The sequence below is a fragment of the Tachyglossus aculeatus genome, chromosome X4, assembly GCF_015852505.1.
Source record: "Tachyglossus aculeatus isolate mTacAcu1 chromosome X4, mTacAcu1.pri, whole genome shotgun sequence".
Classification (NCBI taxonomy): Eukaryota; Metazoa; Chordata; class Mammalia; order Monotremata; family Tachyglossidae; genus Tachyglossus; species Tachyglossus aculeatus.
Window position 1 is genome coordinate 16,640,221 of NC_052098.1, and position 22,280 is coordinate 16,662,500.

At 46.9% G+C, this 22,280-nt stretch overlaps 1 protein-coding gene across 1 annotated transcript in view; it reads right to left on the minus strand.

The window, feature by feature from the left end:
• Nucleotides 1-324: 324 nt before the first annotated feature.
• LOC119947862 (histone-arginine methyltransferase CARM1-like) overlaps nt 325-22,280 on the minus strand; it is a 106,229-nt gene continuing 84,273 nt past the window's right edge. The window contains exons 12-17 of the mRNA XM_038769515.1: nt 17,288-17,369; nt 13,609-13,694; nt 12,345-12,434; nt 10,136-10,273; nt 6,549-6,638; nt 325-1,011 (exon numbers count right to left, since the gene is read on the minus strand). Of these exons, the coding sequence (XP_038625443.1) occupies nt 1,002-1,011; nt 6,549-6,638; nt 10,136-10,273; nt 12,345-12,434; nt 13,609-13,694; nt 17,288-17,369 (496 nt within the window). The 3' untranslated portion in view covers nt 325-1,001. The remainder of the gene's footprint in view (nt 1,012-6,548; nt 6,639-10,135; nt 10,274-12,344; nt 12,435-13,608; nt 13,695-17,287; nt 17,370-22,280) is intronic.

Consider the following 22,280-nt stretch of genomic DNA (forward strand, 5'->3'; position numbering starts at 1 on the left):
GCTCACAGTCTTCATCCCCATTTTACAGATGAGGGAACTGAGGCCCAGGGAAGTGAAGCGACCTGCCCAAAGCTGAGACGTGGCGGAGCCGGGATTTGAACCCACCTCCTCTAACTTCCTGAGCCACGCTGCACCTCACCGGTAAAACGGGGATTGAGACTGTGAGCCCCACATGGGACAGGGACTGTGTCCAACCCGATTTGCTTGGATCTACGCTAGCGCTTATTACACTGCCCGGCACCTAGTAAGCACTTAACACATGCCATTATTATTAGTATTATTATTAATAACATAACATTAATAATTATTATTAATACCATTTCACATTGATGCCCTCCAGCTAGGCTCTCTCATGTACAAGATGGGCCTCATCTGTATCCCACACTAAAAATACTTATTGTAAACTTGTTACAAATGGTACATGTTTTTGTGTTTTATCTAAAGAGCAATCGCAAACGGCAAATGAGGAAAAGAGGATTATTCGTCGGCATGTAAGTTAATTAAGTCGCCTAGCAAAGAAAACAGTTCAAATTGATTTTAGCATATTATTGAGCTCTTAGGCTAGCTCCAAACATGTTGAAAGTAAAAAGAAAACGTGTGCAGAGATACCGTCAGTATGAAAATTTTCCAATGGCACATATTAAAATGAGGTAGGTTTTTTTTTTTTTTAAAGAAAATACTTTAAAAAAAGAAAAGCAACAACCATCGGCTTTGCCAAAAATCATCTTCCTTCGCGCCCAACAAAGCTGTTCAGAGCTAAAAATGTGTGGGAATTAGGTACGCGAATGTGAACCAAAGATGCATTTCCGACCTAAAAAGCTGTCTCTGACTACATCGAAACTACACAACTGACATACAGTGCTTGATTACAAGGTATGAACAGTTACAATCTGATGTCACTCAAACTCGGGCCGACTCCCAGAGGAATGAACTTGAAGCCTCCCAGGCTGCTTGGTTTGAAGAGTCTTGGTTCTGCCGTCTGAATCGCAGATTTCCGGCCCCTATGCGTACCTAAAGGAGAGAGGATCGAAAAGTCGGGACTGGCGCTAAACCACGGGACGGCCCAGAATGAAACAAAATAATCGGGATAAGAGCTCCCGTTGGCAGGGAACATTCAAACCGCAACAATAACCGCCGTCGGTGCTTACCGTTTCATTAATGAAAGATAGGGGAGCAATAAAGCAGGAGGCAGAACGCACCATTTGGTGAAGGAGCTACCTCTTGCCATATGTTTTGAGACGGTAGGTAATAACACTCTTTTTTTTTTAAAAAAATCACATTTGTTAGGCACTTACTATGTGCCAGCCGCTGTACTAAACTCTTGGGTAGAGTCAAGCTAATCCGGTTGGGAGTCAGAGGACCTGGGCTCTAATCTTTGCACATAGTAAGCACTTAATCAATCAATCAATCAATCGTATTTATTGAGCGCTTACTGTGTGCAGAGTACTGTACTAAGCGCTTGGGAAGTACAAGTTGGTAACATATAGAGACAGTCCCTACCCAACAGTGGGCTCACAGTCTAAAAGGAAGGATGGCATTAATAAATGCCATCATCATTATTATTATTATTACTAATCCCAACCCCGCCACTTGTCTGCTGTGTGACCTTGCGCAAGTCTCTTCACCTCTCTGTGCCTCAGTTATATGTAAAATGGGGACTAAGGCTGTAAGCCCCACGTGGGGCAGGGACTGTGTCCAACCAGATTAGTTTGTGTCTACCCCAAAGCTTAGTACAGGGCCTGTAACACAGTAAGCATTTAACAAACACCATTAAAGAAAAAGAAAAGGGGAGGGTGGGAATTTAAGCCTCACAGACCTACTGTGTGCCTGCTGTGACACCTTCTTCTTCTTCAATCGTATTTATTGAGTGCTTACTGTGTGCCGAGCACGTGGGTAGGTCATTTATCTTCTACTGGGGGGACTCAATACTTGTTCTCCCTCCCACTGAGACTTTGAGCGCCCCTTAAGTACAGGGACGTTGTCCAACCTGATTATCTCGTATCTACCCCAGCGCTTAGTATAGTGCCTGTCACCTAGTAAGCACTTAACAAATACCACAATTATTATTATTATTATTATTATTAGTGGCCTGGGAACCCTTTCTCCATTACTAGTGAGGATAGGGTCAGAGGACGTAGCTCCAATCGTATTAGGCGAGATTGAGGTCAGATGTTAAGAACTTCTGGTTTTTTGGGGTACGACTTGAACACATTCCCCGAAAGGCTGTACTTCCTTCACGGGATATTTTTTAAGACTAGAGTTGACGATTGTTTGCTTAGCGCGATCTAAATGAAGTCCCGCCGGGAGGCAAGGGGTGAACTAGATAAACTCTGTCAGTCCCTCCCGGTTCTCAGATTCTGTTTCCAAAGCAGCTGAAAGACAGAGACTTTCCAACTTCAGAAATGAAGCATTTAAAAAGAGCTTAAAATTTTTTCCATGAAAGGCCTGGACGTGTGTGAAATGGGGAATGTCAGAACGATTCATGAGTGTATTCCACTGGGCTCTACTCCGTGCCCAACAGCAGGTCTGAAAATCAGACATCATGTGGTTCTGTTTAGAACGCAGACAGTTTTGCTTTGCAATTCCCCAGGGGTCTTCCATAAGGGGCTTCATATTGGAAAAAGAAGAGGGCCCTATACACACTGGTTGAGTGTGGGGCAATGAGGGGTGGGGGTGCCCAGGGGAGAAGGTGATGGTGAGGGGATCAAGGCAAGCGTTGACCTTTTTGGTCAAACGTCAGATGTGGCTAGACCTAAAAGTTCCACCCAGGCACAAACCTTCTCTTCCGCCAGCCCGAGAAAATCCAGCTGAGTGAAAGAGCAGTAACATCAACCAGAACGAAAGTCTGTTCCCGAAAGGATTTAGTCTAATAAAGACTTGCTCATATTTGCGGGGGATCGATAATCCCCGGCTTCCTTTTAACGAAAAGGACTCCCGCTTTCCGTCACGCAGCAGAGAGGCATCTGCTCTGATCCCACTTTGGCTTTCTTGGGAGTCCAGGCCTCTGAAAGAGAAGGTTGGGAGGGTTGGGAGCGTGGGGGGAATCCCAGGGTGGGGCCTCAGTGTCACACTGGGAAGCAGCATTGTTTACCGGGAAGACTGACAGCCAGAAGACCTTGCTGTCACTGTTGTTTTCAGGAGGTTAAATCTACCCCCTCTCTACCTCATTGGAAGGTTATGAGCTCCACGGAAGAAAGATGGTTTAACCAAAGGGGGCCACCAAACTTGCAGTGTGGCTCATGCTCGTTGCCACTCCTTTCCCACCGCCCTCCCCCCTGGAATGTCGCTCACTGTTCGGATTTTTTGTTTTTGGTTTGTAGCTCTTCAGTCATATGGCCTGACCCCCCCGGTTTAGATTATAGAGGCTCTACAGCAATCAATCAATATCATTAGTTCAGGAAGCTCACAACATTATATAATTATAATATTATAGTCTCTATCATTAATATGAAAATCCAAATGGTCTTTGTGTACCAAATGGTCTTTGGAGAGGCAGCGTGGCTCAGTGGAAAGAGCACGGGCTTTGGAGCCAGAGGTCATGGGTTCAAATCCCGGCTCCACCAATTGTCAGCTGTGTGACTTTGGGCAAGTCACTTCACTTCTCTGGGCCTCAGTTCCCTCATCTGTAAAATGGGGATTAAGACTGTGAGCCCCCCATGGGACAACCCAATCACTATCCACACAGGGGAGTTGTGTAGATTAACTGGGGATTAAAACTGTGAGCCCCTCGTGGGACAAACTGATCACCTTGTAACCTCCTCAGCGCTTAGAACAGTGATTTGCACATAGTAAGCACTTAATAAATGCCATTATTATTATTAGTATTATTATTTGGCCTAAAATGATAGGAATTCCACGGCATGTAACACCTTGGACGTTTGAGAATAAGAGTGATGAGGGCCGAAGTGAGCTGAATGGAGAAAGGAATCCCGACTGCATTCATTGAACTCTTATGGTGCACAGAGCACTGTACTAAGCGCTTGGGAGAGTACAATATAACAGAGTTGATAGACACATTCCCTGCCCACAACGAGCTTATAGTTTAGAGGGGGAGACAGGCATTACTCTAAATACATTATGGATATGTACAAAAGTGCTGTGGGGCCGAAGGTGGGGTGAATAAAGGGAGCAAATCCAAGTGCAAAGGTGACACAGAAGGGAGTGGGAGAAGAGAAAATGAGGCCCTAGTCGGGGAAGGCCCCTTGGAGGAGATGTGCCTTCAATAAGGCTTTGAAGGTGGGGAGAGTGATATTCTGTCGAATATGAAGAGGGAGGGCGTCCCCGGCCAGAAGCAGGATGTGGGTAAGAGGTCGGCGGTGAGATAGACGCGATCGAGGTAAAATGAGGAGGTTGGCATCAGAGGAGCCAAGCATGCAGGCTGGGTTGTAGCAGGAGAGCAGCGAGGTAAGGCCGAAGGGGAAAAGGTGATGGAGTGCATTAAAGATGACAATAAGGAGTTTCTACTGGGTGCGGAGGTGGATGGGCAATTACTGGCGGATCTTGAGGAGGTGGAAACACGGACAGAATGGTTTTGTAGAAAAATGATCCAGGGAGCAGAGTGAAGTATGGACTGGAGTGGAGGGAGACAGGAGGCAGGGAGGTCAGCAAGGACGCTGATGCTGTAATCGTGGCGGGATGGGATAAATGCTTGGATTAGCGTGGTAGCAGTTTGGATGGAGAAGCAAGGGCAGATTTGAGTGACATTTTGAAGGTTGAACTGACAGGATTTAATAATAATAATAATAATGATGGCATTTATTAAGCGCTTACTATGTGCAAAGCACTGTTCTAAGCGCTGGGGAGGTTACAAGGTGATCAGGTTGTCCCATGTGGGGCTCACAATCTTAATCCCCCTTTTACAGATGAGGTCACTGAGGCCCAGAGAAGTGAAGTGACTTGCCCAAAGTCACACAGCTGACAAGTGGCGGAGCCGAGATTTGAACCCATGACCTCTGACTCCCAAGCCCAGGCTCTTTCCACTGAGCCACGCTGCTTCTCGTGACAGCACGCTGCTTTAGTGACAGGTTGAATACGTGACTTGAATACGTGACTTAGAGAAGCAGCGTGGCTCAATGGAAAGAGCACGGGCTTTGGAGTCAGAGGTCATGAGTTCAAACCCCGGCTCCGCCAACTGTCAGCTGTGTGACCTTGGGCAAGTCATTTAGCTTCTCTGTGCCTCAGTTACCTCAACTGTAAAATGGGGATTGAGACTGTGAGCCCCCCTTGGGACAACCTGATCACCTTGTAACCTCCCCAGCACTTAGAACAGTGCTTTGCACATCGTAAGCGCTTAACAAATGCCATAATATATATTGACTGAGAGAGACGAGTCGAGGATACCACTAAGGTTATGGGTTTGTGAGACAGGAAGGAAGGTGGTGCTGTCTACAGGGACAGGCAAGTCAGGGAGACGTGTAGCCCGGGAGTTGGTCAAATGAGGGAAGTGAGGAGGGCAAGCGCCTGGGGAACGGTGCAGTGCATCTCCACTAGAGAGAAGACATACGAAATACGACAATGAATGAATGACCGATCCCAGGGGAAGGCAGAGGAAGCCTGGGTCCTGGGAGGGTGACAGTAGACAGGGAATACACCCGGCATTCTTGCCATTCCACTTGTTTACCTGGCTATTAGTCTTGGAGAGACTGTTAGGCTCCTTGTGATCAGGGATCTCTACTGTACTCTCCCAAGCGCTTAACAGTACCCTGCCCACAGTAAGCACTCATTGTGTGCTTCAAAATCAGGGGTTTTAAGGCAAATACGACAAGAAGTGTATTCCTGAGCTCTCAAAATTGATTTTCTGTTTGGCTCAACCCCACCTTGAGTTTCCATCCCCTATTCCCTGATATGCTTTAATACCATGGGGACCGAGGCTCTGAGCCCCACATGGGATAGGGACTGTGCCCAACCTGATTTGCTCGTATCTACCCCAGCGCTTAGTACAGTGCCTGGCACAGAGTAAGCGCTTAACAAACGCCATTACTATTATTAGTACCATTCAGGCAGGGGCAGCTTTTATCTGAGATTTTTAGGCCATTATTACTCAAAACAAACCCAGCCTCTTTTTCGGGAGGCGGTCCAAAGAATGAGGCTGGCTCGCTTCTTTAACGCTGCGGGTTTTCACTGTGGTTTTTTAAACGAGCTTGTTTTTAATTGCGGTGGGGCGTGGGAAGGTATGGGAAATTTCAAAGGCCTTAATTCGCGGCATCCTGGTCCTTTGCAAAACAATCTTGGGCTCAGTGAGGAAAGCGGTGTGGTTTCTAAACCAACTCCCAAATGGGGGCTTCGCTTTAACGTCTGGAAGCCCCAAGCCAGCTGAGGGCTGACAAGTTCATTCCACTGAAGAATTCTTCCCGCCCCTCTCTGCAGGATGAAGTGACAACTTGTACTTCCCAAGCGCTTAGTACAGTGCCCTGCACACAGTAAGCGCTCAATAAATACGATTGATTGATTGATTCTAGACAACTACCAGGGCCCATTGCTCACAGGGGTGCCTTCAATACAAGTACGGTAACCGAGACCGCCGCGTTTCTGTTGAAAGAATTTCGTACCTAAAAAACGGATTCTTTAAATCCAAGATGTTGCCCGACGTAAAGCCCGTCTGGTCCACCATAGCCACAATCTGGATGTCGTAACTCTGCCTGCAACACAAAGAAAAACGCATGCGTCATTTAAAAACCAAACCTCCGCTCTATTCCTGCCCGACAACACAACTATCAGGGCTTGCCGTCTTGACCTCACAGGGATGGTGAAAGAGAAAAATAACCTTTATAAGTCATAGTGAGCAAAAGCAGTAAACAACTCTAAGGAAAAGCAGTCATTCCCTGGGTGAGGTCAATGCTTTGTAGGGAATATCTTAGGGTTAATGCGAGGAATTCACTGTGTCACTGACACAAACCGCTTCCTGAAGGGCATGCCTCTATCCTTTTTCAGTGGACAGCACCTGTGGGAACGTGAAACTGGCCCTAGAGTCTGGAACTTCTTGATTAACACGTTAGAGGTGAAAGAAATGAAGCAGGCAACTTAAACCAGCTTGAATTTCAGCACTTCCCTGATTCAGGAAAGCATTCCACTTTCCTTTCTTCAGCAAGCCTTCCTCTATGAACAGCCGACATGCCAAATTCTATCAACCCAACAGTGACCCCAAGCATTTACAATCCACTAGATTTTAAGTTCCTCGAGGGCAGGGAGCCTGTCTGCCAATTCTGTTGCTCTGTACTCTCCCAAGCATTTAATACAGTGCTCTACACACAATAAACGCTCAATAAATGCCACTGATTGATTGATGTGCTTATTGATACCTATCCTCAGCACTTGCGCATATATATATGTATTCAACTGTTCACTTCCCCAAAAATTGTCAACCCTTGCCCACTCCCTCCCTCTTCATATCCGCCAGTCGACCATTCTCCCCATCTTCAAAGCCCTACCATACTCTGCTGCTTCCCCAACTTTAATTAATTTTAATGTCCGTCTCCCTCTCTAGACTGTAAGCTCTGCAAGGGCAGGGATCGTGTCTACCCACTCTGTTGTACTGTACTCTCCCAGGCGCTCAGTACAGTGCTCTGCACCCAGTAGACGCTCAATAACTACCACTGATTGACTGAATAAGCCTAGACCCGAGACTATTATGACGGTAGGTCCAAAATCTGTAGAAAGTGTAAGGGAGCCTATCTTTTTAGGGCTAGAGAGGAAGAGGGAAAGAGAAACTGAGGAGCATATCAACGGATAGCCCAACTCCCTCACCCTTTCCAGAATCTTGGCCACCAGCCTCGATTAGTCAGTGCTGATGGAGTGGGAGGCTGTCAGGATAACGATAATAATATTTATAGTATTTGTTAAGTGCTTACTATGCGCCAAGCGCTGTTTTAAGCACTGGAGTAGATACAAGGTAATCAGGTTGAACTCAGTCCCTGTCCCGCATGGGGCTCACAGTCACATTATACAGATGAGGTAACTGAGGCACAGAGAAGTACAGTGACTTGCCCAAGGTCACACAGCAGACAAGTGGCGGAGCTGGGATCAGAACCCACGTCTTCCGTCTCCCAAGCCTGGGCTCGTGCCACTGGGCCAAGCAGCCGCTTGTCTTTTGTCACATAAAAGACAGAGAGGCGACTGTCAAGGAGAATGGATAGAATTAGAGTAAGTGGCTTTCCTTCGTATTTCAAATAAAAGATTGTCTATTTTTCTTTGGGGCAGGAAGACAGAGCAGAATTGAGCATAGGATGATGAAGGCCCTTTATGAACCGCTCCAGTTCAGAGAGCTTGGAAATGTGCCCAAAGCCTCGGCGTAGCAGTTGCTATCTTTCTGAAGGCAGAATATTAAGGATTTGACCAAGCCCAGTAAGCTTATCACATCATCCCCACCCTGGGACCTGTACCCTCTCCTAAAACACAGGAAAATGATCGGTTTTTCCTTCGAGAGGAAGCAGTTCTGTCACTGACCAAATCACTCCCCGGCTCCCTCCACCTCAAGGAACTAGTCGACTACCTAGATAATGCTGGCATTTGTTGAGCGCTTCCTATGTGCCATGCACTGTTCTAAGCGCCGGGACAGATACAAGGTTATCAGGTTGGATTCAACCCCTGTCCCACCTGGGGCTCACTGTCTTCATTCCCATTTTCCAGATGAGGTAACTGAGGCCCGGAGAAGTGAAGTGACTTTCTCAAGGTCACACAGCAGACAAGTGGCGGAGCCGGGATTAGAACCCCGGTCCTTCTGACTCAGACCCGTGCTCTATCCACTGGACCAGGCAGCAAACTCGTACTCCTCACTACTATATCACTTCATAGGGCCTCTCCTGATTACAGTTTTGATTAGAGACTGCATCTCTAATCGTTCCTGTAGAAACCATTTTCCCGAGCCAATTGCAGATGGAAGGGGGCAGGCTGAGAACAAAACATGCTCTGCATAGGTCAAAACACTAAACAATCCCCAGGAAGCCTTCTTCACACAGTGAGCGCTCAATAAATATGATTGATTGATTGATTCTTCTAGCACATGGGAATGGACTGCCTCAGACAATCATTTCAGGCAGTGTGGCCCAGAGGACAGAGACTGCAAGCACGTCCACTAGACTGTAAGCTCGCTGTGGGCAGCGAATGTGTCTGTTTTTTGTTGTCCTGTTCTCTCCCAAGTGCTTAATACAGTGCTCTGCACACAGTCAGCACCCAATAAATACGACCGAATGAAAGAATGAATGGACAGGGCATGGGGCTGGGAGTCTCAGGAGACTTGAGTTCAAGTCAAGTCCCAACCCTGCCACTGGCCTTCTGTGCGATCTTGGGCAAGTCACTTCACCTCTCTGGGTCTCAGTTTCCTCCTCCGTAAAATGGGCATAAGATGGATTGTGAGTCCCTTGTAGTACAAGAGCTGTGTCTGCAATTAGCACATAGGGAAGCACTTTAAAAATGTCATTTTTATCATCATCATCATTTTTAGAGAGCCAGCAAAGCTTTACCGGAGAAGTTCACCAAGATCCTAAGGCTAAACCAAGAACACACGGCCAGAGCTGAAGCTTCCATTCTCCATCATTCATCATCATCAATCGTATTTATTGAGCGCTTACTGTGTGCAGAGCACTGTACTAAGCGCTTGGGAAGTACAAGTTGGCAACATATAGAGACAGTCCCTACCCAACAGTGGGCTCACAGTCTAAAAGGGGGAGACAGAGAACAAAACCAAACACACTAACAAAATAAAATAAATAGAATAGATATGTACAAGTAAAATAAATAGAGTAACAAATATGTACAAACACATATACATATAAACAGGTGCTGTGGGGAAGGGAAGGAGGTAAGATGGGGGGGATGGAGAGGGGGACGAGGGGGAGAGAAAGCTTCATTCTTTAAGAGTGAAGCAGACCTCAGCAATAGATTGCCATTCAACCTACTCAGCCACACTTAAAGGACTGTAACCTCGTTGTGGGCAGGGAACATGTCTGCTAACTCTGTTGTACTGCGGTTTCCCACTGCTCTGCACATAGTAGGCGCTCAATAAATACCACTGACTGTTTGATTGAGGACCTAAAAGGGGCCTGGAAACTAACGAACCACCCCACGGCATTCTCCGTCCCCTACTCCCCAGGCATCAGTTAGGGAGACAAACTGAAATGGAAAGCCTGGAAGTGCTCACCGTTTATTGGCAACGAACAGGACTTTTCCTGAGAGAGTCTCTCCTTCTTTGACATAAAGAGGAGTCTGGAGAAGGCAGCGAACTTGATACCAGTGAGTTAGAGGTTCCGTTGGGGCCGTGGACAGCCAAACTGTTACCCTGAAACACAGAAAAGAGAAGAGAGCTCCAGACTTCGGTCAAGATAGCCCTGCCACTCCTGCCACCCACCTGCCTCCTGGGAGAAAAACATTTCAATCATTTAGGAGTCTCCCCCTTCTAGACTGTGAGCCCACTGTTGGGTAGGGACTGTCTCTATATGTTGCCAACTTGGACTTCCCAAGCGCTTAGTACAGTGCTCTGCACACAGTAAGCGCTCAATAAATACGATTGATTGATTAGGAGTGGCCCTGGCACAATTCCACCTGGTTGTCTGACTGTTCAACCCCCTTCCATGCTGGATTGGAAGCTTCTTGAGGGCAGATATTGTGTCCCACCAATTGTACCGTGCTCTGCACCCAGTAAGGGCTCAATAAATACCACTGACTGACTGATCGATTCTCCCATCACACAGAATAGTACCAGACTAGCCACAGAGGGTAAGGTTTCCGATTTAGTAATGACCCACCATTCACATTCAAGTAGCCAGGGCTCAAAATTGGCTACTGCCAGATTACCACTGTTGTCAATGTGACCAGCGCCTAGCTGAGCATCACGGTACTCTGTAGCTTTATCCGTTCCTCAATCTCCCATGCCCGCACTGGGATAGGAGGGAGGCAGAGTAAGGGCCAGAAAATAAAGCCTGCTTTGCTGGCAAACAGGAACTGCTTCTCTGTGGTCCCCGACTGGGGTTGAGACATGGCACCTTGGCCTGAAACTCCCTAAAGTCCTTGTGCGGAGCGGTGCGGCCTAGTGGAAAGAGCACAGGCCTGGGAATCAGAGGAAGTGGGTCCTAACCCCGATTCTGCCACTTGCCTGCTCTGTGACCTTGGGCAAGTCACTTAACTTCTCTGTGCCTCAGTTTTCTCATTTGTAAAATAAGGATTCAACACCTGTTCTCTCTCTCATTTAGACTGAGAGCCCCATGTGGGACAGACACTGATTATCCTGTATCTATCCCCAGGGCGTAGTACGGTGCTTGTCACATCAGAAGTGCTGAACAAACGGCACCACAGAGGTCACAGGGATCCCAGGCAAGTGAACCATGACACTCATTTTGGAGTGAGGGAATTGGGAGAGCCCCGATCTCTTGCCTCAGAGCCGCCGGGGCTGACAAGAACCATTGATGTGGTTTGACTGGTTCCGTGCCAGGATGCACTGGGGTGGGGCACGGCAGGGCAAGGGATTCCCTGCTGCGTCTGAAAGTTGGGAAAGACCCAGGGGATTTTCCCAGGTGATAATAAAGCTCTCGGCCCCCTTTCGTGGAATTGGGGAGGCCCAATCCCCAACCACCACAAAGAGGGACAAGAGATGGTCCTGGGCAGGTAACATGTCTATAACTCTGTTACACTGTGCTCCTCCAAAGCACTTAGTACAGTGCTCTGCACACAGCAAGTGCTCAGCAAATACCAACGATTGAGCGACTGATGGCTGGAAAGGGCTTAGTCGGGCATGGGGGACGGGGCCAGAGGCATTGCCAGTAAAGGAAAATGAGGCAAAAGAATTCCATTTTTGAAGCTCGCAACTCCCGTTCCAATGAAGTCTTTAAACCCTTGCCTAGTTTAAAATGCTCTGGTAGAATGGCTTCCAAATATGGCCTCCAAGGGGTATTGACTCCCACGATGCAAACTAGCGTTGTGGAGCTTGGGCCTGTACAAACTGAGGCCCGGGTTTTCCGGAGGGCCCAGCTGGAGTTGGAAATGTCCCCTCAAGCTGGGTGAGTCGGGGTGCAGGAGCCCCATTCTGCACCACACGGACTGGTCAGCATCATAAAGGGAGGAAGATTGGGATCATACCAATCTGGAGAGTGTGTGAAGAAGATAACAGCAAGATGAAGATGCAGTGATTCCGAACCATTGGCTTAACAGCATTTAAACATCTTTAACTGGTGCTACCAAATGGAAACACTTCTCGTTTTCACTTTGTCTTAAAATCCGAGAGTAACATCAGAATCAGGAGGCTCCCCCTGTCTCCATTCTGAATACACAATGGCTTTTTGAAAGAATGAAAACCGATGGTGAAAGGAAGATGAATAAGAACCACAGTCATGCCACTTGGCACCGAAAATACCTACAGCGATCCAACAAAGGCCACATCAAACCAAAAGGCCAGGCCATGGATGAGGCCAGACTGCACCATGTGGAACACAAAGGGGATCTCCACTCTGCAGGAAGAAAACCAGAATGTCACTACGGTGACCAGCGAACCGGCTGGCCACATTTCCAATTCCAGAGGGAACATTTGATGGCTACTGTCAATTTATTTTTTGCCAGTACATCTGTACTACTGCAATTTTGGTTTTCCAACCGTCACACTTGACACCACCCACTGCAAACACTGACACACGCTTGATAATGACGGGCAAGCCTAACAGATGTGTAAGTCTCCTTTGGAGAGTCCCACACTGACCACGACACTCTGAGGACCCTGAACCCCACACTGTTTGAGGCTCTGCCTTCAGGACCCTGGAGGCTCGGTTTGGGTTTTAGAAATGACAGGAGTCATTCTTTACATCTCTCAAAGTGTCAAGAGCTGGGATTTTCAGAAGCAGCAAACCAGCTCCTCCAATGTGCTGGGCAGAAGGCCATCACTAGCTCAGAGATGGGCAGAATTGGCTTTGATTTAGGCTCTCCTCTGATGGACAATTTCTCTAACAGCAGAGCTCTCAGCTCGGAAAAGAAGCAAGTGTAATTCAACATCTGACTCAAGACAAGAGCCCGGAGAGCTACTTCCTGAGCCTTTCCAGATTTGATGAATGCCTTGTTTTGTTGGCCGCTTGTTCTGGGAAACAGCAGCCTGCAGGGCGATCATTTCACTTCAGGAAACCCAGTCCATAACAACAAGACTTTTCCCCCAGGGAGTCAAGAGACAGTCTGAGAACACTAAAGGAGCCCCCTACAAGGCAAACTGGTCGGGTCCCTTTTCTCTCATTTTAGATTGAAAGGAGGCAGAACGGCAGGGTGATGAGGCCGGCGAGGTTAAGAGGTCCGAGTTCTGATTCCGGTCTGTCCCTTACTCGCTGGTGGCCCGGAGCACTTCACACCCTCTCCCTGTCTCCTCAACTTCATCATCTGGACCAGATGAATGACAATACTCATCTCCCTCATGGCATGAGAAGAAATAAATGATTATAAAATGCCATACACCCAGAGGAATCATATTCCTCACCAACCAAATAGGTGAACCTTTTAAGGTTTTCAGAATCTTTTCCTTGTCAACTTGAGAGGCAGACACAGCTTTTGGCCCATGGCTCTGAGTCTCTCTTTTGCCTGGGCAGCAAAACTCACCACGGTGTTTTGGGGAAAAAAAAAGCAGCAGCCACACTGATTGGTACTGACCTGTGCAGATCTTCCTCTTCAGCTTCTGCAAAGTTAATTGTGTATTTAACTGTCCGGGCCATCAAGATCCTAATGTCAAATGTGTCCTGAGGAAAATATTCACAAATGTTATCCTCTCAGGATGAACTGAATGCAAACCAGCTCGCCCTGGATTTTTTTTTTCCTTTAAGGTATTTGTTAAGCGCTTACTACGGGCTGTGCACCGTACTAAGCGGAGGGGTAGATACAAGATAACTGGGTTAGGTGCAGTCCCTCTCCTACATAGGGCTTACTGTCTTCTTTCCCCTTTTAGAGATGAGGTGACTAAGGCGCAGAGAAGTTAAGTGACTTGCCCAAAGTAACACAGCAGATAAGTAGCAGAGCCAGGATTAGAACCCAGTTCCTTTGACTCCCAAGCCCGTGCTTTTTCCACTAGGCCGAGCTGCTTCTCAAAACCGCTCCCTATGGGTCACGTTTTTCATCCTGGCTTTCTAAAAACACACTTTAAATGAAGAAAGCAGCTTTCAGAAGGCCTCACTCATCTGAATGAGCTGGACAACTGATTTCCATCGGAACATTTTTCATTTGGAAGAAAGCTCCTGGAATCCCAGTGTTAGAGGTTCGCAGGCTTTGGAAGAATACACAATCTGGGATGGAATTGGTGACGTCTTGAGTCATTCCATGTACTAACCTTTAGTAGATTTCACATATTAGGGTGATTCGCTAAAACGGGTCCTATTTAAAGATAGGCAGCTTTAAATGAGGTCTGTTTTGAACAGCTCTCTCCCCCACATTAAAAATGGACATTTTCTTTGAGAAGCACAATTTTCAATGATCTGCTTTAGGAATGAACTACTACTGGGAGACAGATCGAAGACAGACCAATCTGCTCTGCTGCAGTTAGGAATGAAGTGGCTCCTTTTTATTAGACGTTTTAAAAGGATGGCGCTACTAACAGGTCAAATTACTGAGAGTGCCAGGTGTCGCATATAGCAAATAATAATAATAATAATGATGGCATTTATTAAGCGCTTACTACGTGCAAAGCACTGTTCTAAGCGCTGGGGAGGTTACAAGGTGATCAGGTTGTCCCCCGGGGGGCTCACGGTCTCAATCCCCATTTTACAGATGAGGTAACTGAGGCACAGAGAAGTGAAGTGACTTGCCCAAAGTCACACAGCTGACAATTGGCGGAGCCGGGATTTGAACCCCTGACCTCTGACTCCAAAGCCCGGGCTCTTTCCACTGAGCAACAACATAGCCAAGTGTCATTTTTACCCGGGCACAGTGTGGCCTGTCATACATCTGGTTGTTTTAACCACGCCTGCACAATGGTTAAATTTCAGAGTCAGTGTGCCACCTTTAAACCTGACGGGCTACTTTGTGCCGGCATTTCAAAAAGGTTTCGTGCCCTTTTTAACGTTTCCTGGCCTCCCGCCAGGGTGTCTGAAGATGCCCTTAAAGACGGCCGGAATACAAAGATAGAACTGCAATCACACGCCTTTATGATCCTTCTAGTTAGCCCGGGAGGCTACTCCTGATGCTACCCACTGCTGGCCCTGGGCTGAGAAAATGCTGCCAGCATGCACTCTGCAAGAGACACCTCAACACCTAACTCATGATGCCAAAGGCCAGCCTGTTTAAAATCGAACGATTGAGGAAGATTTTAAAAGAAGAACCCTCAAAATGAAAAGGAACAATAAATATTGGAAAAAAACTGGGACTTGGTTTACCCAGCATTTTTGCTTCTACGGTGCACAGTTCCCGTTGGTGGGTGGGGAGGTTGTTAGCAGAGTGCGGGGATTCAAGTCTACAGAATGGATCCAGGCTAAAGCCAGGTTGAGAACACGGAATGACAACAACGTTGGCCCCAAGGTCAAGGTTGAGAGAGGAATCACTTCAGAGAGATGGCTTTATTCACATCAAGGCTATTTCTGGCTCCACAGAACCTTGGAATTTCTCCGGGCTCTATTTTGCACATTTTTGAAGAGGAGGGTAAACTCCGTAACTCAGATACTTGGCACATTCCAAATCACGGCTACAAAGCCTCCTTTTCAGCTGATGTTAGTTCTGCCTTCTGGGTGGGGGACGGGGGGGAGAGGGAGGGGAGAGAGAGATGTGGGGGGTGGCAGGACCAGGAGCATGCATCATGTGCATACTCCAAAAATTTTCAGGAGCGGAATGGGTGGTCCAGAAGCCAAGAAGCCAAGAAAAATACAAATTGGAAACTGTCAAAGAGACTGAGGTCCTCAATTCCAAATCAAGAGGTGAACGCTGGTTTCAAAATGCCCCAAACGAGTTTTAGGATAAGAGGCAACATAACTTAGCGGGTTATACCTCTGGCTCAATTTCACTCATCTGCTGTTGTGCTCTGGGGAGGCTCGTTCATGTCCCTAGTTCAGTTTCCTGGCCTCTCCAAAGGGAACAGGCCTGCTCGTCCATGAGCTGTGAGGACAGAGAGCATCTATGTGAACCCCCACAAATCCACCTGTGAATTCTGGTTACTGATACTTGTATATTCCACGAGCAGAAGACTAGCGATTCTACCAACTTTTACTCTGAGAGAAGCCCTCTCCAGAGTGGCCATACTAGCCATAAATGTCCAATGCAGGCTCTTTGAATGCACTGCCCAGTCAGGCCCAGTTAGCCCAATTAATTCCAGCCAGGATCGCATGAAACCGTATTACCTCTTAAGCTACTCCTAGAACCTGACTTTCTCAGATGGGTCAAACAAGATTGTTGGTAACAGCTCTCCAGAAACATCACCATCCATTTTTAAACCTCTAAGAGCCATGTGGAAATTTAGGGTACATACATACATGTTGTTACCAGGAGTTCTGTGGCGAGTTCTGTGGCTTGTGAACCCCTTAAAATAATTCTTAAAGGGATTGTACCCTAAAGCAAAGGTAACAATTTTGCATCTACACCCCAGTCAATACTGGACCTTCTCTGGGCATGAATTCCATTGCAGGTAAGTTGAAAAACAGGCTGTCCTTTAATGCATGCAATGTTAAACTTTTAGCACCACTTCCTCTCAGGGAACTCATAATAATAATAATGATAATTATGGTCTTTGTTAAGAGCTTATCACATGCCAGGCACTGTACTAAGCGCTGGGGTGGATACAATCAAACTGGGTCGGACACCGTCCCTGTCCCACGTGGGGCTCCCGGTCTCGATCCCCATTTTACAGATGAGGTAACTGAGGCAAGGCCAAGTAAAGTGACTTGCTCAAGGTCGCACAGTAGACAAGTGGAGGAGGCGGGATTGGAACCCATGACCTTCTGACTCCCAGCTCTTGTTCTACTCACTAGGCCACGCTGCTTCTCTGAATCAAGCCTGTGTATAGTCCCGCTGGACAAATGGGAGACAAAAATGCCCCCCTTCCATTGGCTTCCAGCAATGACAAGCCCTCTGGCAATTTAGCAGCAGACACCAGTCATGAGGATCACTATGAAGGTGAACTGCTGAGCTTCCACTACAGTGGCACATTCTGGAAGGGCTTTCCCTGAGCATCCCCACCTAAAGGTCACCGCTTTTTTCGCTCAATGCTAACCGCCAGAGTCAATTTCCATGCCAGAGCGGATCAGCAGCATCTTGAGACAGAAACAGCTGGTCCCATCAACTCTATCCGTCTCAGATTGCTCTTCGAGGGAGGGCACCTGAGAGATAAAGCCCAAAGGAAACAGGGAACACTTACGACAATCGGCTGTCTGAAGTATTCTTCCACAGCTGCGTTGCGGAGGCTGGTTAGATTGACCCCATAGAAACACTGCTGGTACCTAGAAATAGCAGCACATAGTAGGATGTTGAGTGAAGGGAATTAGCGTGAGCTCCGTTTCTCCCCAGTTTCCTGGCACCTACAGAAACCAAAATGTGCTCTCTGTGGGAATGCGGAATATGGAATGGGGCTAACAGTGTCTTGTCAGATGTTCCAGGCTTCTCTCTCGACAAGCACAGCTGTCCCTGTGGCTTTGCTGCCTGTGACAAAATTGGGGCTGTTGGAGGCTGAGGAGAAAATGAATCTGGGGCTTCCGCTGGAGGAGGGATAACTCTATCATGCCAGGCACGTTGAAAAAAATCAACCAAACTATCCCCATAAACTTTGTTCAAGCAGCGTTATGCGACCAGCTGGCCCCGGTGGACCATCAAAGCTGCCGACAGTAAACTTTGCGTGATACATTTTGGAAATAATTTTTCTCCTCCAGTTTCTGCAGAGGTTTTGTTTAAGCTGTTACACTCCATTGACTCCAAGGATCTCCCAATACCACAGACACCTAATGAAAGCATCAGTCAAGCACAGAGCTCAATGACTTCCTCTTCCTCTTCCAAGCCCCTTGAGGGTCAAAGAGCCAGAAAGTACTTTGAATATGCACTCGTCAGTGCCCTGCTCAGGAGAATGTAGACACATCGCTCTACTGCCAGTATCGAAAAAGCATTCAAAATCCCACCGCTACATTCCTGGCAGCAACCCTTGTAATAGGATTTGAACCTAGACACCAATATAAAGGTGGGGGGGCAGTGATAATGATCGCACAACTCAGTCTGCATGTAGGAGAAAAGAAATAGGGCGACTAATTTTAAGGCACACATCTTTACCAACAGAAACCAAAACATGAAAATGTAAGTCATGTTTAGCTTCCATTGGGGGACAGCATGATGAATAGAGCGGCCTGAGGAAGATAAAATAACACATCTCAAGAGCCTTAGAGCTGTGACATTTCACATCTGCTTTTATTATTTCACTTTGCTTTGGAGTTGGAGCATTGAGATTCCTAGGCGGTAGAAATTCGATTCAGCCTGTAATTGCTTCTTCCTTATTTTCTTAGGGGCGTCCAGGGAGTGGCCTCTATTTACCCCATTTCTTCTCCTGGCAAAGTGTCCAGTGGATGGCAGGAGTTACATTCTTGTTGATGTCATTTTTCTTTCGTTATACTGTACATTATATTGTACATACAACATATCTGCATACATGCACCACCCATACATATGCTGTACATTCATTCATTCAATCATATTTATTAAGCGCTTACTGTGTGCAGAGCACTGTACTAAGCACTTGGGAACGTACACTACAATAAAAAAGTGACAACCCCTACCCACAACAAACTCACAGTCTAGGTTAACATAACCAGCATGGCTCACTGGAAAGAGCCCGGGCTTTGGAGTCAGAGGTCATGGGTTCAAATCCTGGCTCCACCATATGTCAGCTGTGCGACTTTGGGCAAGTCACTTCACTTCTCCGGGCCTCAGTTACCTCATCTGTAAAATGGGGATGATGACTGTGAGCCCCCCCGTGGGACAACCTGACCACCTTGTAACCACCCTAGCGCTTAGAACAGTGCTTTGCACATAGTAAGCGCTTAATAAATGCCATCATCATTATCACTATTATTATAACCAGAAATAAATGTCTGCCCAATTTGCTAATTTCGGTGTACTGTACTCTCCCAAGCAATCAGTACAGTGCTCTGCACATAGTAAGTGCTCAATGAATACCATTGATAAATTGATTATCTTGGCTCTACCCCAGCTCTTAGCACAGTGATTGAAACAAAAGAGCTTAACAGATACCTCAATTATCATTATTATTATTCATAGCAGTAATAATCTATGCTATCCATATGTTTAGCTCTTCAGGTTTGAGTTGGTAAACTGCTCTTCACCCCTGCTCTGAGATCACCAGGACTTAAATTTGAAGTTCCAAACCAGTTTCATTCCCTGTCTCTCTGTCTTTCTCTTTCTCTCTCCATATCTCTCTCTCCCTCCCTCCTCAACTGGCCTGGAGTACTGAGGAACCTCTAAAGGCTCTGTGTTCCCAGAAGCATAAGCAGAAATGCAGGGAGAATAATCTTTTATGACTGTGAACACACATGCCTAAAGGAAATGATAGAAATGGCAAATGCTCTGTTTCATGCATTGATCTGAAATTACAGAAACTATCTTTTCGTTCCTGGCAGTTGTGAAAGCACACCTCCCTCCACTAACACAAACACTCTGAGAGCAAGATTAATTTGTTTTGTTTCCCCGGCACCACCCTGACATTCATTCTGTTCCACCCGTGAGAGAACAATGACTCCGATATTAGCAGCCAGACCCCGGACCGGGCAGCAGGAGGGACACCAACGCCAGCCCCTTCTCTTTCTGTTGGTTTGTATGTTTTTTTCCTTAATCTCCATATCCCTCCACCGGTTTAGCTCAGGAAGTGGGGAGGGGAATCTTTTGGGGGGGACTTGTGTTTGTTGTATGTAATGGAATTTGTTAAGTGCTCACTATGTGCCAGGCATTGTACTAAATGCTGGGGTAGAAGCAAGTTAATCAGGTGAGACACAGTCCATGGCCCATCTGGGGCTCACAGAGTTCATCTCCATTTCACAGATGAGGTAACTGAGGCACAGAGAAGCGAAGTGACTTGTCCAAGGTCACTCGGCAGGCGTGCGGAGGAGCCGGCTTTAGAACCCAGATCCTTCTGATTCCCAGACCCAGGCTCAAACCACTAAGCCACGCTGCAGGGATAGAAGTGACTGGAACAACCTGCGTTATGCCCCGCTCTGCCGCCCCAGCTCTCGTATAGTTGTGCAGAAGGCAAATGTATATCTTTTGTTGACACTGTTGTTATTCTTTGCTTTGTCTTTCACTTTCCCCCTGCTTTTCTCATGAAAAGGGAACGCTTACTATGCCACCTTGAGGATAATTCTCAGAAATGAAATAGGTGATGGCACAGAGATATTCTGTTCTGTGATGATTTCTTGCAATATGTGCTGCTGGGCACAGGGGCATCGGGTGGTAGTGCGGGTGGCCCAGCAGAAACCATCATCGCTACTACTTAAAACAACTCAAGCACGTGCCCCGCTGGGGGGTAGGGCATACCTTTCTCCCCTTAGCCACTGATGTCTGACCAGCGTCCACCCCAAATGGCAAGGGGCCAGATAAGGTGCCCCCCTGCATTTTCATGGTCCCGGGGTGCCCACGATTCTCAGCACGACCTCCATGGACACAATTTCACCCTCAGTGCTGTTGTCTTGATCAATCATGTTTATTGAGAGCTTACTGTGTGCAGAGCACTGATCCAGGCACTCGGGAGAGAACAATACAGTTGGTAGACACGATCCCTGCCTTCAGGGAGTTTACAATCTAGCGGGGGAAGACGGACACTAAAATAAATTACAGGTAGGAGAAGCAACTGAACGCAAGTGCTGTGCGGGACAACTCGATTCAACAGCATTTGTTTTTGTGCTGAGAAAAACAAGTCATCACAAGAAGGAGTTCATCTGAACATGCTCAACTTGGTGATTTCCTCCTCATATGCCATGTAATTCATTATTTTAGAACTCTTCAAAAGAGAGCAATACTCTTCCTAATATCTCTCCTGATTCAGTCTTTAGACTCTGTTTTTATAATACCTTGGTTTTTGTGTAGTGCTTTTATTCCCTAAGCACTCTCACATTATCTCATTTTGGGTGCAAAGCAATCATCACAGGCCACAGGGAAATGAGAGTAGTGAACGGTCCTAATAATAATGAAAATAATAATAATAATGGTATTTGTTACGCACTTACTGTGTGTCAAGCACTGTACTAAGCACAGGGGTAGATAAAAGATAATCAGGTCCCACATGAGGCTCGTTGCCTAAGTAGGAGGGAGAACAGGTACTGAATCCCCATTTTGCAGATGATGGAGCTGAGGCCCAGAGAAGTGAAGTGACTTGCCCAAAGTCACACAGCAGACAAGTGGCAGGGCCGAAATTAGAACGCAGGCCTTCAGGCTCCCAGGCCCGTGGTCTTTCCATCGGGCCACGCTGCCTCTCTCATTACAGAGGATGCTATGAATTGCAATCCAATGTCGGGATTTGCCTCTTAGGAAGAAAAGTCTCCATTATTTCCATAATGATTTTCTGGATAATGTCCATCCAATAAAGTGGAGTGGACTGTCTGGCTGGACTGACTTTAGGAGGTGCATTTCTTCAGATATACTTGGGCTAGTTACTAAGATATACTCAGCTGATCATCATCATAACCTGGGACGGATTTCCTGCGCAATAATCACCGACTTACCCTATTTCCGTAAAGAAACAGAGCACCGGCCTGGGAGTCCGAAGAACCTGGGTTCTAATCCTGCCCCTGCCACCGGTCTGCTGTGTGACCTTGGGCAAGTCACTTAACTTCTCTGGGCCTCAATACCTTCTCTGTAAAACGGAGATTAAGACTGTGAGCCCTATGTGGAACAGAGACTGCAGCTAACCTGATTAACTTGTATCTATCCCAACGCTTAGTACAGTGCCTGGCACACAGTAAGTACTTCACAGATACCATTATTATGATAATATCATTGATATGATAATAATAATCTTGACATCACTCAACTAAATCTACATCCATTAGTGTAAACTGACCTCAGACTTCAGAAAGGAGAGTTGCCAATGCCAATTTTTTTTTTCTTTTCAGGGTTTTGACCCCGATCACAGCAACCATTCCATATGGGGGTTTCCAATTCCATCTTCCCTGGTCTCCCACACTCCACAATTGCATTCGGCAGGCTACTGTTATATCTAATGACTTTTGAGAACGTTTGAGCCCTTCTTCCTCAAGCTCCTTTACAAACTGCCCTTGATCCTTTCAGAATCACAGCTACATCTATGTCTGAGCCCATGGTACCCATCGGGTGGTAAAGATTTGCTGCTTCAGACGGCACAC